At 37.6% G+C, this 13564-nt stretch overlaps 1 protein-coding gene across 1 annotated transcript in view; it reads left to right on the forward strand.

Annotated features, from left to right (window-relative positions):
* Positions 1–10650, forward strand: part of LOC144959169 (uncharacterized) — a gene marked incomplete in the record, with an annotated part of 81931 nt that extends 71281 nt beyond the window's left edge. The window contains 5 exon segments of the mRNA XM_078891703.1: positions 5422–5496; positions 6775–7050; positions 7607–7879; positions 8139–8213; positions 8876–10650. Of these exon segments, the coding sequence (XP_078747829.1) occupies positions 5422–5496; positions 6775–7050; positions 7607–7879; positions 8139–8213; positions 8876–9118 (942 nt within the window).
* Between the last annotated feature and the right edge of the window lie 2914 nt (positions 10651–13564).

Genomic DNA, 13564 nt, shown 5'->3' on the forward strand with positions numbered 1-13564 from the left:
GCTCTTGCGCATGTCATTGTCGCTTAAATCATTCTGTAGTTGTTACAAACAAACCTGCATGCTCTGTTTCGAACTTTCTTGAGCTGTTCTATCTGCTTTTGATCTTGGGGTCCCAAATGCATGCACTATAATCTAAAATTGGCCATACGAAGACTTTATAGCAGGTTTTTCTGATGTTCCTTGGACAACTTTGTACATTTCTTCTTAAGAATTTCAAGTTTTGTACTGGCCTCTTTACAAACTTTATCAATGTGGTGCTGCCAAGACATTTTGCTGTCAAGAGTTGATCCAAGATATTCTGCTTTTTGCATTGTCTCCAATTTTTCTTCATGTATATAATAATCTGAACTTATTTTCTTTTTGTTCGTGATACCGAATTAGCTGGATTTCTTTGGGTGGAATTCCATTTTCCATTCTTTCTCCAATAATTGTATCCTGTCCAGATCTTCTTTTAGCATATTACAATCTTTTAGTGTTTGAATTTCCCTATAAAAAAGAAAATCATCTGCAAAGTGAAGTAAAACCCTAACTTACTTACTTATCCGAACCAGCGACCACCTGAGCTCTAGCCCTTCGGTCTTGTGCCATGACGTAGAAGTTAGATGTCTTTTGTAGTTGTTCCAGGTGACTATAAAGTGTGTTACTGATGCTTGGATTTGGTGGGAGGAATGTGCATCTCAGGTCTTCAAGAGGTTGACATTCAAGCAAGTGGTGTGTTACTGTTTCATTGGGGTGTTGACATAGGGGGCAGGAAGGGGATGTGTCTTTTGTAATTTTGCTTAAATGGTTGTTGAGCGGTATGTGTTGTGTTCTTAGTTGAAAGATGATGCTTTGCTGGTGTCTTCTGAGCTTATTTAGGCAATCAGTCTTTACAGGTGTGGTCATATGGGAAAACATACATCTACCCGTGGTGCTCATTGCCCAACTGTTCATCCATTCTTCTCTCTTATTTGTTTTGATTATTTGTTTCGCTGTGTCTAAGGAAACTGGAATTGATGGTTGTAAAAGTGTTGATCCGAGTCTGGCTAGTCTGTCTGCATTGTCATTTCCTGGTATATTTGAATGTCCCGGTATCCACTGGAGAGATAAGTCTACTCTGTGTGTTGTAAGGAATTCATCTAGTTGAGATCTTAAACTATTGAACGTTGAGGAGAGTTTATCTAAATCGAGAGCTTGGAGAACCGATTTGGAGTCTGTGAAGATGACAGTGTTTTGAAGATTTGAAGGGTTTAGCTGGAAAACAGAAGAGAGGTGTCGCAGTGAGGCTTCTATTGCAACTGCCTCTGCCTCGTAGTTTGAGCAGGAGCTTCCGCAAGAATTGTGGATTTTATCACAGGTTTTATCTGGGTATTCTACTACAAACCCATACCCAGCATTTTTAGTTCCTTTGTGGGCAGATCCATCTGTGTAAACATGTATCCAGTTGTCTGGGTATTCTTGTATTGTCTTCATTGCTAATGTTTGTATATCTGATTTGTTTTTATTTCTTGTTGTTTCTTCTACGAGGTTAGTCTTTATTTTTGGAAGTTTTAGTTCGGCGTATGGAGGTTTTTGACTGATTAAAATAGATTTTTCTCTGTTTTCTGGGAGTCTGTGTCTTTCATTCAAGTTGTTAGCAATGTGTAGCAGGGATTTTTGTTTTAATCTTGTTCTTGGTTTCCATTTCTCTGCCAGAATTCTGTTTGGATGGTTTTCCTCTTTTCGTTTGTATCTTTCAACCATTTCAAGCACTGCTGATTCTCTGCGAAGTCCAAGTGGTTCCACATTAGTATGTATTTCACATGCTGCTGTGGGTGTCGATCTCAGGGCACCGGAGATGAAGCGAAGGGCTTGGTTTTGTACTCTGTCCAAGGTTTTGTGTGTGTTTTTACTACCTACATTTTGGAGAGCTATATTGTAGTCCATGACGGAACGCACATAGCCTAAATAGAGTTGTCGAAGCGAGTTTTTGTCTGCTCCCCAATTAGTACTGGCTAGTCGTTTTAGTAACTGGAGTCTCTTTGTGGCTTTGATTTTTACATTCTGAGTGTGTTTGTTCAGAGATAGTTGTCTGTCTAACTGTATGCCCAAATATGTGGGGTTTTCTTCTTTCGCGAGTCGATGGCCTTGGATGGAGAGTGTTATTTCTTTCTTGGAAACAGGATGGCTCTTAACAAATATAGAGTAGACTGTTTTATTGCAATTAACTTTTAATTTCCATTTATCACAGAAGGTGTTTAAGCTTTCTAAATCTTCATTTATTCTATTGGAGGCTATTGGTAGGTGCTTCGTAGTATACCACATAACTAAATCGTCAGCATATAGGGCCTTTTCTGTCTGTAATACTTCTGGTAGATCATTTATAAAAATAAGAAAGAGAGTACAGCTGAGGCAGGATCCTTGTGGGAGACCTTCCTCTAATACTTCTCTGTTTGACAGTCCGTTATTAATTTTTGTTTGGATTGTTCTGTTACTGAGAAATTGTTTAATCCAGAAGTAGAGATTTCCATCAATTCCGTAGTCCATCATTTTTGATAACAACCCTTTCCTCCATACTTTGTCATAGGCTTGTTGGAGATCAACAAAAACCGCGACTGTATGTTTTCCATCTTGAAAGCCATCAATTATTTTTTGACTTAATCTAAACAATTGATCTTCTGTTCTTTGCCCTATCCTAAAGCCTGCCTGATATTTATTTAGTAGGCCACATGTCTCCAGCCACCAGTATAATCGGTTATTTACCATTCTCTCAGCGATCTTTCCAACACATGAGGTGAGAGATATTGGTCGGTAACTTTTCGTTTCGTCGGGTGGTTTATCTTTCTTTAAGATTGGAATTATAATAGCATTTTTCCATCCCCTTGGTACTATTCCTGTCTCCCATGTTAGATTTATAAGTTGAGAAGCATCTGTTTACCTCTCACGCTAAGATGCAAGAGCATTTCATTGTGTATCTTATCTGGTCCAGGGGATTTCCTTAACTTGAGTTTTTTCATAGCTCTGTGAAGTTCTGACATGGTAAAGCCCTCTTTGAACAGGTATGAGATAGCTTTTGGGGCCTTTTCTTGATGTTTAAGGTCTTTAATCAATTTTTTGTCCTTTTCACTTCTATTTGATGCCTTGTTTACTGAAGCAAAATGTTTGTTGAAGATCATGGCTTTTTTTTGGTCATCTACGATTGTTCCTTCTGTAGTTTTCATGGGCTTTGGGTTGGTTTTCGGGTTTCATTGTTAAGATTATTAAGTAAGGCCCATGCTTTTTTCCCATTTTGATTGAGGTCAATATTAGCGCATGTGTCTGCCCATTTCTTTCTTTTAGCGTAGTTAATAGTTCTTTTGACAATTGCCGATGCTTTATTGTACTCAATCTTGTTTTTAATGGTTTTGTTTTCCTCTAAGTTTTTCCTTGTTTCCTTTCTTGCATTTACTGCTTTTTCAATTTCTTTGCTCCAGAAGGGTTTGTAATTCTGTCGACTACCTCTTGGAATTCCTGCTTTTGCAGCTGCAAGAATGGCTTTGGTGAGGGCTTCGTTTAAATGTTCTACACTTGATGTATCTGTAATTTTTGGAAGCTGGTTATCTAATATTGCTGTGAAAACATCCCAGTTTGCTTTCTTGAAATTCCATTTGGATTTCTGCTCAAATGTTTTCTTCTGTGTTTGAACTGTCATTTGTGTTAAAATTGGTTTATGGTCACTGCCTATTTCATCCAGGACTTTAATGTGACAAGAATTCAGAAGGTCAGAGGAGAATGATGGTTAGATCGGGATGACTCAGGGACATATGAGCTCTGTGAAGAAGGGTGGGGACTGAGTCTGCATTTTGTAAAATTGTGAGGTTGGTTGTATTGCAAAGCTTTTCTAGTTCTTTTCCTGTGTTGTTTAAATTTTTGTATCCCCATAGTGGAGAGTGGCCATTGAAGTCACCAGCAATTATTGTGTTGTTGTATTGGGAACTGTTTAGATCTGTTAGGTTTATAGTACACCGTGGAGGGTTGTAAATGTTGTAAATGGTAAATTTCTTATTTAGGTGCCATAAGGTGACTTTCTGTACATCGGTTGAGTTCTGTGATGGTTTAGAAGTAACATCTCCCGTGATGTCATTTCTTATATAAGTAATAACACCACGGCAGTCGTCACATTTGCAGGTATAGTATGTATAACCAGCAATATATGGATCGCTATTTTTATACAGGGTTTCCTGAAGTAAAGCAATGTGAACTTCCTTTTCATTTAATAATTTCTTTAGCTCTGTCTTTTTATTCCTGATTCCACAAATGTTAATTTGTAAAATATTCAAATGTTTGTGGAATTTATTTGTCCCAGTAGCTGACTTTTCGCGCAGATCAGCCTGGGTACTCACTGTCTGGCGCGGACCTTTTTCGAGGCGACGTCCGAGCTCGTATGCTTTCCTTTTGTTTGTCATGGCATGCTGGGAGTCTCTGGTCTGTCTTCCCACCCTAACCTGTATTCCTTGTCAGCTGCATAACATCAGGAGTTGAGCTGCAGATGCATGTTCCTCATATAATTAATTTTTTTATAGGGTTTAGTCAAGTAGCCTTCATTTTGTCTTTCCCACAGTCTCTTTCATGATTGACGGTCGCCCATTCCCCGCCACCTACTGTTTCCTGGCTTGCAGTTATCAATTTCAGTTATTCTTTCTGCTTAAAGGGCCATATTTCATAAACAGAGGATCGTCACGTCCTGGGTCATTTGTGTCGATGAGAGATTCTGTGGGCCTTAAACAAAGGGATACCAGCCCTTTCCCCTAAAAATCTCAATTTTTTAAGAAGGATACATGATTACAATCAATCACAGATAGTCATGCAGAAGACATGGGCCACAGGCCGACCAAAGAGGGAGTATAGAAGTGTTAAAGTTACAGCACTAGGAAACAAGTATGAGCTATAGGGGTAGATTAAGAAAAGTAAGGACATACAGAGGACACCACACTACAGAATGAGTGTGAGGTGGGTGGGTGAGGAGCAGAGCGTGTACCACTCATCGGTGGGTTCTGTCTCCTGCACCTTAAGAGGAAGGGGTCCCACCTACTCCCTAGCCCGGTTATACCGCTGGGGACTCGGTCGCGCCCATAACAAACTCAGTAGAAACGGGGAACACCACGGGAAGGTGCTGTTATGGACACAATAATGCATGAGAGGCCATATGCAATAATCTCTGTCAGACAGGATTACGCGGCAATCAATGCACCTGGAAATGAGAGGTGTTGGGTTCGAAATGCACATCAATTTCCTTTCAGCAAGCGGGACGTCCGGCCCAGACCTTGCAGCTCCCCAGTAAAACCCTAAAAAACAAAAACAAACAATCTCAAACTCAGGACCTTTTGGCCTCGAGCCCAGTGTCATACCACTAGATTAGAAAATGCATCAAGTCTTCTTTTGTCTCTGTCAACAAATAATATCATGTTTTTCTTCCAATTGTAGAGTACAAGACGGAAACCCAACTCGTACCAACCACGGAGGAGTTTCAGAGAGTGGAATGTCTTATCAAGGAGAAAGGTGAGTTCACATTTTTGTTTCTCTTTTTCTTTTAAATGTCCCTTTAACCCCAAATAAATGCACATGTAAATAAGAATACTCATGGTTCAACATGCTCAAATACCATTTAAACAGTTTGGTTTCAAATTGAATTGAAGATCGGTCCATTTGAATGTTATAAAAGGTTAGTAATCAAAACACCATCAGGTTTAAAATAAAATTTCAAGTCTTTCCTCAACTTCATAGGGTAAGGTCGTTTAATATTAACCAATTTCACACTCATCTATTTTTCACTCCACAAAATGCATGGAAATTTTTCATTTAACTCTCTCGAGTTGAAAATATAAAACAATTTGTTTGATTTTCCTTTCATAAGAATTCGAGATAGTTGAAGCTGTCCGGCTCATTCTTGGAAAAGTTGCCACTAACATTTCCCGAGTTTCCTCTCTTAGGTCGGGTGTCTGTAATAAAGTGATAGAAATAATTAACCTAATGCTCAGGGGTCCTTTACAGTCTCATTGATGGGTATAATAATGGTAAATTTAGAATTGAAATCGGGATCTCCAATTGAATCTACTTAGTTAAAAATAAAATCCTCTATTATTGCTGAGAAATATTGAGATCTTCTGCGGCACTGATGGCTTATTGGTATGGTATGTCTTCTTGGCAGGGTACTTTATACACATTACCCTTCTTGACTTATGTGTGAATGAGTATCTGGATACAGTTATTGACGAATACAAGACTGCTAGTTTATATATTAAAAAAAAAAAAACTTATTAGTTGACATGCACAATATGAAATATAAATTTGCTTCTGTCCAGCCTGCTGGTACCCCAATGTCCTCCCAGCAGTGTTTAGGTAGCTGGATCTGTACAATCTGGTGAAAACTACTTTGAAATAGACTAGCGTCCTAACCAAAGGGTAGCAAACAATTGTCTGTTTTATGCTATAGAAGCTGGGATAAACTTCAGCTCCATGGGCCTTATTCCTTTGAAGGACGACCAGCCTGCTGGTGGAATAAATGAGACATCTGGAGTTACAATGTGTACAGCAAATGTATGGAAGTGCCCTAGAGATAGAACAAAGTTGACGTAACTCAGGTCTTTGTGTTTTTTGCCATCCAGGTTTATGAGTGATTGTCACTTAACTGTATCATCTGGACTATAAAAATTCATGGTTACACAGAGTTTTGTGTGTTGGTCCGTTATACTTCCAGATAGCAATGTTGTGAGCTTCTTAGCCAAGCACATATTATCTATAGAGATGTAAATCTTTTTTATAATTGATCCCCCTCAGCGTCTGATGGAAGAAGACAACTTGCTCCAACACTCTGTCCACAAATACAAGACTGAAATGTCCCTCATGCAGTCAGCCTTCCTCAACGAGTTTGGCAAAGCCTTCCATGAGATGTCTGCTGAAGAGCGGGAAGAGGTCCAAGAGGTGGAATGGCTGTGGGAAGAGGTCAAAGGTCAAATAGCTGAGATGGAGGACTTAATCAGTACACGTGTCCAGTCTGTGCACTCTGGCAACGACTTTCATTCTCTCCTCTCTAGTCTTGGAGTCATTGATAAGGTCAGGAGGGATTTTAAAAGGAAAAACAGAAAATATTGTCGATTACTTTAATATCACTCTTGTTGGTATTGATGTCTTAAAAAATCCGTTATTGATGTACAAGTCACAGATTGTTGTGTGTATGTGTTTGTGTGTGTGCATGTGTGTGTGTGTTGGGGGGGGGGGGGGGGGGGGGCCCAAATCAGGATTGGTAAAATAAGATTTTGTAGGTCTGATACATGTTAAAATGGTTAGATATCACCCATCGTAGCTTGAAGCTATTTTTCTCTCTTGAAATTACGAAAAAAAAACAACAAATTTTTGTGTATTGCTAGTCTAGAATTTTTTCTCCTTATGAAATCATTTTTTTTGTTTTATTTGCTCAATGATTTGGAGGTGAAGGGAACTGGAGTAATCCGGTAAGAATGGGAAATGGATAAGATATGACAGCTGCACATTTATAGATTGTATCAGACGTTATTTTTGTGTGTGTGTGTGTGTGTTTTTTTTTTTTTTAGACCATTGGCTAAACATTGTGAATAATGTTACTTGTTTATACTTAATTTCTTCTAAACAGACAATAGAGCTTTTAAAAGAACAAATTTACCAGCAACAAGTTTCGAACCAGCACGGAGGATCCTTTGATAACCTGGATGATTTTGATGATTTAGAGGATGACATCAGCTCCAGGGAATCTGTTCCCTCCTCCGTCCACAGCATGATGGAGGGATTCAATCCCTGGCGGGGTTCAAGCAGTAGGAGCCGATGGCGAATGACGAACCAGAGACGACTTCAAGGATCTCATTCAACGTCTAATCTTCCTTCTGATATCAACCTCAGTCTAGATGAGGTAGGCTAAATTACATCCCAAAACATGTTTTCACTTCAACTAATAAATAACATTCGTCTTAACAACTCTTGGAATCTACATCTGTTTCCTATTTGAACCATTCCCCTTTGTCTTACTTTTTCTTGTGTGCTTTCAATTGTAAATTTATACTTTTTTTTTTTACTATTCCATTCTCTGTCTTTTTACTGGGGCTGAAATGACCTAAATGACATAGAAGGAATATTTAAAATCAGGCATTTGGACATTTTGGATTTTCCAGATGAAATCAAGTCTGCTTAGGGAAATGAGGGATGAAATCAAGGCATCTATTAAGAAGCTGGAGGACAGTTTAACGGTAAGGTTAAAAATGAAGTCAAGAGTGTTTTTTTTAAAAATGGGATCCTGTGCTGGTGTCTGGATGAGACTTTAGATGATCTCAGACTAAGTACACTGATAGTGTGCTCTTGGAATCTACATCTTTTCCCAGTTTGAACCATTCTCCTTTGTCTTACTTTGTCTTGTGTGCTTTCAATTGTAAATCTAACTCTTTTTTGACTATCCCATTTATCAACAACAGTTATTATTTTGCGGGTGGTTGGATGGGAGCATCACCCTTGAATCATATACCTATGATGTTCGCATGGGTGTACGATTCGATAGTGATGTCATTTCTTCTTCTCTTTACTAGCCTATCCTGCTTCTTTGGTTTGTGATTGTATTTTTGACAGGGATATTTTTTTTCTCTGTAAATCTTCTGCCTGTTTGTTCTTGGTTATTTATAATTTAGCTTATGATATCTTTAGGTTATGATTTTGATTTACATTTGTACTATTTTTGTTAGATTTCTTGTTTTTTTTGTTTCAGCGGTCTCTCATATAACCTCAATTGTGTTGGAAGAGACCTAAAGCAACAAACAAACAAAAAACATTTATCAACCCACCTCTTTGTGACTTGAGACTAAATTTGCAACATATACTTTACTCAAACATTTTAAAATCTAAATTTTGTCATCAACAGAAGAAGGAAATTGAAATTCAGGAACTGAGGAAAAAGCTGGCTGCCACGTCAGCCTCTAAAGCTCCAGCTTTACCATCCAAACCAGCAGTAGGACAGATACCGTCACACTCCTCATCTTCGTCCACCACCTCATCAAAGAAGGCCATTCCCTCTACCAAAGTCCAAAGGAGGCCACAAGCGTGGATAGCAAGGTCAAGATCACGAGTTGTTGGTGACAGAGTTGTCAGGGAAACAGATATATAATGTACAGGCAATCGTTATTTCATATTTTACCTTCCCTGTGTTGTTCAAAAACTGTGTTTCGATGACTTGAATCTGCATGGAGAAAAAGTCGTTTTTATGGTCTCTATATCTGTAGTTGTTACATCAACCTCTTTACCTTTGTGAAATATGGAATGAGTCAGCAGTAGTCACATAAAATTGATCAAAAGCTTGTTTTTTTTCTGTAATTTTTCCCCCTATCACTTAACAAACTTTAAAACCTTTTCCATAACCATTAATGGAGCCTTTTTTTATTCAGCCTTTCCTTTTGTCGTGTCTGACCATTGGACCTGTCTTTAGAAAGTTCAAAACATTAACAAAATTGTCTACAAATCTATGTCTCATAGAGAAAACTAACCAAGTTTATTACAGTGCACCTTGGTTACAACGAAGTCAAAAGGATGATCCGAGATGTCACTTTGGACCGTAATATGCAGGGGATATAACCTTGTAAGGACTTAAAGTTAGTAAAAATTAAACAGATTATCCCCCTTACCCTCGCCACATTGCCCCTCAAGTACCATGGCCTTTGTCAATTGCTCTTTATTTATATTGTTTTTTTTTTATTTATATCACTTTCTACAGTGGGAAAAAAGACTTCAATTATATGAAGTTTTCTCTCAAAAGTAAAGACTTTTTTCGTGGATGTCATTATGAGATCAGTCAGAATTTATACAAAGAAGTGAGAGCAAGTGCAATGAAATTGGAGGAAAGGTTCGAATATTAGATCAAAATGACTAAGGGATGCTTAGAATATAGACACTTGACACATTCGCAGACCATATATATAATTTTGTTAGTGATTGCATTGTAAATGGCTGTGTATTAACAACACTACTTAGTTATAGGATTGACCCTTAACCTCTTTTTTGACTGGTTAATTCGTTATGATTAATGGGCCATCTCTTCACCCCTCTCAAGCTCCCATGGTCTCAGAAATGAATATCTTCCCGCTCTCAGAGTCCAATTCTTCTTTATACCTCACCACTAGTCTTTGCACCCAACAGACCATAAGCACACAGCCACACACAGATAAAATCAGCCCATTTCATTGACTGAGAGTGTCGCTGATAATGATAACCTGAAAGCGGCCCATTTAGAGAAATGCTGGAATACAATAATGCTCACTGAGTTCAGAGAGGGTTGGAAATAGTAATCCTTCAGATTTTTTAGGCCTATGGAGTTAGAGTTTATCCCAGTTTCTATAGTGTGAAATGGACAATAGCAAAAGCAATAACTTGCTTCCTTCCTTCACCGAGTACTTTTCCATCAACTGGGCTGGTCAGAAAAATTTCTCGACTTCACCTTGGATTGATCTTGGTCCCTTGGATGCGTGAAGAGAGTGCACTACCAACTGAGCTAGTGGAACCCCTGAGAGAGAGGCAAGATTTTTTAAAAAATCCCAGTTTTGTCTACACTCAGCATGCTCTTCTTCGTTTTGATTACTGATTACTTTGTTGTGGCCAATGCGAGGTGGCTTTAGAAGTATCAAATAGTTCAAAAATAAAATAAAATGAGGGTTGTAAGTAAAAGTTTGTGTTGGATCCAAGGTAGTTGTATATGGGGTGCACTGTATTGAAAGGTTCGCAATCTTGAGCAAATATATTGATATGGGCCCTTTTGAATATACCCACCTTGAAAGTATATATCATCTTCCTTAGCTGAACCCTGCTGAATACGAATATGTTATCACAAAAACCTGTTGCAAATGTTAATATATTTATTTGTGTGTGTGTGTGTGTGTGTGTGTGTGTTATTTGACCTGACAGGAATCTGTAATTGCATTGAGGTGAAAAGTATCCCTACACGAGTTTTTGGTTTTGGTCTGGAGGACTAGGATGTGTGGCTTTTTTCATATCTCACTTGTGAACAATTCAAAAATTTAAATTATTTAGCTACAATTTGTGTATTGAGTATGTTGATTTGTTATGTCAATGAATGTCTTTATTTATTGCATGACTCTGCTTTACAAATTAGACATTGAGGCTTTTTGTTTTGCCATTTTTCAATTATCAGTTGTTTTTTTTTCTTAGAAGTCTTCCTCCTTCTCCCCCCCCCCCCCCCCCCCCCCCCGTCTCAGTGACGACTCATTCATAAGCACAATCAGTCATGAGTTGTGGTACAACTGCTGTCAAATCTTGGATTACAGAAAAATATGTGAATTCATTTATCTTATTTAATCCATTGCATTGTCACCTGTAAATGAAATTACTGACTTTGTGATGAACGTTTTGAAAACATAATTCTTAAATTACAATGTGGCGAGACTGCCATTCAGGTTTTCTTTAATGATATTACTGCTGGTCAGTTTTTATTGGTTTACATTTGCAGTCTCTTTTATCTCACTATATTTTGTGTTTTTATGTAGCCTTGTTGAGAGGGATAGTCTATTATTTATGGCTTATTGTAATAATGTATCTCTCTAAGTGGGGATCTTGTGCCTTTGTCAAGTTGGGACTGGTTGGAATCAGACTATGCAATGTTGAATATGATTGCTTTAGTTTGAACCAATCTCATTTGCCCTTCTTAAAGAGTATTGCAAACACTTGAAAATCCTAAATAAGGCAAAAAAATAAAAAAATAAAACATATGTAGTTCCATTTCCTGTTTGCACTCCGTTATTGATTTGATAAAGACGTTTTAATCATAAGGACAATTTACTTAGAAATGAAGTGGTTGAGTAGTTCATCATTCCGCCTTGCTATCTCTGCTTTTCCTTTAGTTTTGTTTTGGAAAAGGACATTTTGGTTTTGCCTGTCTTATATGGAGCATTTTATTGAGTGAGAGAGACATAGTAGTTGGATTCTCCCATAGCGGACAGGGAGGTACATACTGCGTCTTCTATCCCCCTATATCTGTTTTCCAGCTTGCTTTCTGTCTTTGTCTTGGAATGAGATTACTTGGTTTTGTCCTAGCCCTGGCCTAGCTGGGAGGGAAACAAATGCATAGTTATTGTTTTGGGAGATGATATTTTTTTCCCTTGTAAATCATCTCTCTGTTATGTATTATTATATTTGTTATTTTTAATGTATAATGTAAGCATTTGAGTGTATTCCTCTTTGTTGGATTTTGTGCTTATGTCCGGACGAGACTTTTAGGTGATCTCAAACTAAGTGCATTGGTGGTATGCTCTTGGAATCTACACCTGATCCCTATTTGTTCCCAATTCCCCTTTGTCTTTGCACCTTTTCTTGGATGCTCTAATAGTAATTCTAGAATTTTTTACTATCTGATTTTATTCCTTTTTACTGGCGCTTCTATTACCTTAATGTGTTGCAAGCGCCTTAAAAACCTTAAAAACAATCATAGTAGTAGTAGATGGATTATCTTTTGGTGAGATGATACTTTATTTATTAATTATTTTTTTTGCTTGTCATCGTTCCATTGTTAATCATGTCATTATTTTAGATTTTACTATAATACTTATTTTATTCTGAGTGTATCCTTTTGGATGGACCCTGGTTGGCAGGAGGTCAATTTCTGTCTTCTATTCCCCCATATCTGTTTTTCCTTCCCATGTTGCTGTCTTTGTTTTGAATTGAGATCGCTTGGTATTTTTCTGGTCCTGGGGGGGATCCTTCGTCTAATATATAGTATGCTACATTTTTTGAGAGATATTTTTTTCCCTCGTGTAAATCATCTCTATGTGTTATAATTATTAGTTTTGAGTACTGTATATTGTACTTTATGAGTGTTTCCCTCATAGCAGGATACTTTGCTTATGCATGGATGTGACTTTTAGGTAATCTTCCGTTTCCTATTTGATCCAGCCCCCTTTTCTGTGGTGCTTTTAACTTCATATCTACAATTTTCATCTATCTTCTTCTTTTTTACTGGCAGTGAAATGATCTAAAAGAGTTGCTAGTGTAAAATTCCAAAACACAAAAACTTTTGGATGATGATCCTTTAGTGGTGTCAATGTGGAACTTTAAGTGGTTTCAAACTAGGTTCAAAGGTATTTTGCTCTTGGTTCTGATTCTAATCTCTGTTGAAGTAGTCTCCCTCTTTACTTAAGTTTTTTTTTCGTCGGTGCTTTTGCTAGATCTAAATCTTTCGTTTTTTTCTATCACTATCACTTTTCTTTTTACTGGCGATGAAATGACCTAAAAGTACTGTAAATTCCTAGAACTGGAAACAGACTGATATGAGAAGATATGTGCTCGATACACAGACTGTGCATGGTTATTTGTTTAAGAATCCTCAAAGCCCTTTCAGATTTCCTGTTAAATAATGTAGCCATACCTTTGTGATACCATTGTTTCTTTACTAATGTTACTCTCAGTTGTAAAAGACGTTTTGTGATATTGAAAGTAATTTAAACGTTTTACATGTTAGATGTTCACTGTGATGTTATATAATTTTTAATTGTGTTAGTACCTATTGGACATATCAATGGACAGTATCTGAGATGGAATGGAACTTTTGACA

The sequence above is a fragment of the Berghia stephanieae genome, chromosome 13 (assembly GCF_034508935.2).
Source record: "Berghia stephanieae isolate SIO BIC M18660-M18661 chromosome 13, UCSD_Bste_1.3, whole genome shotgun sequence".
NCBI classification, from domain to species: Eukaryota; Metazoa; Mollusca; class Gastropoda; order Nudibranchia; family Aeolidiidae; genus Berghia; species Berghia stephanieae.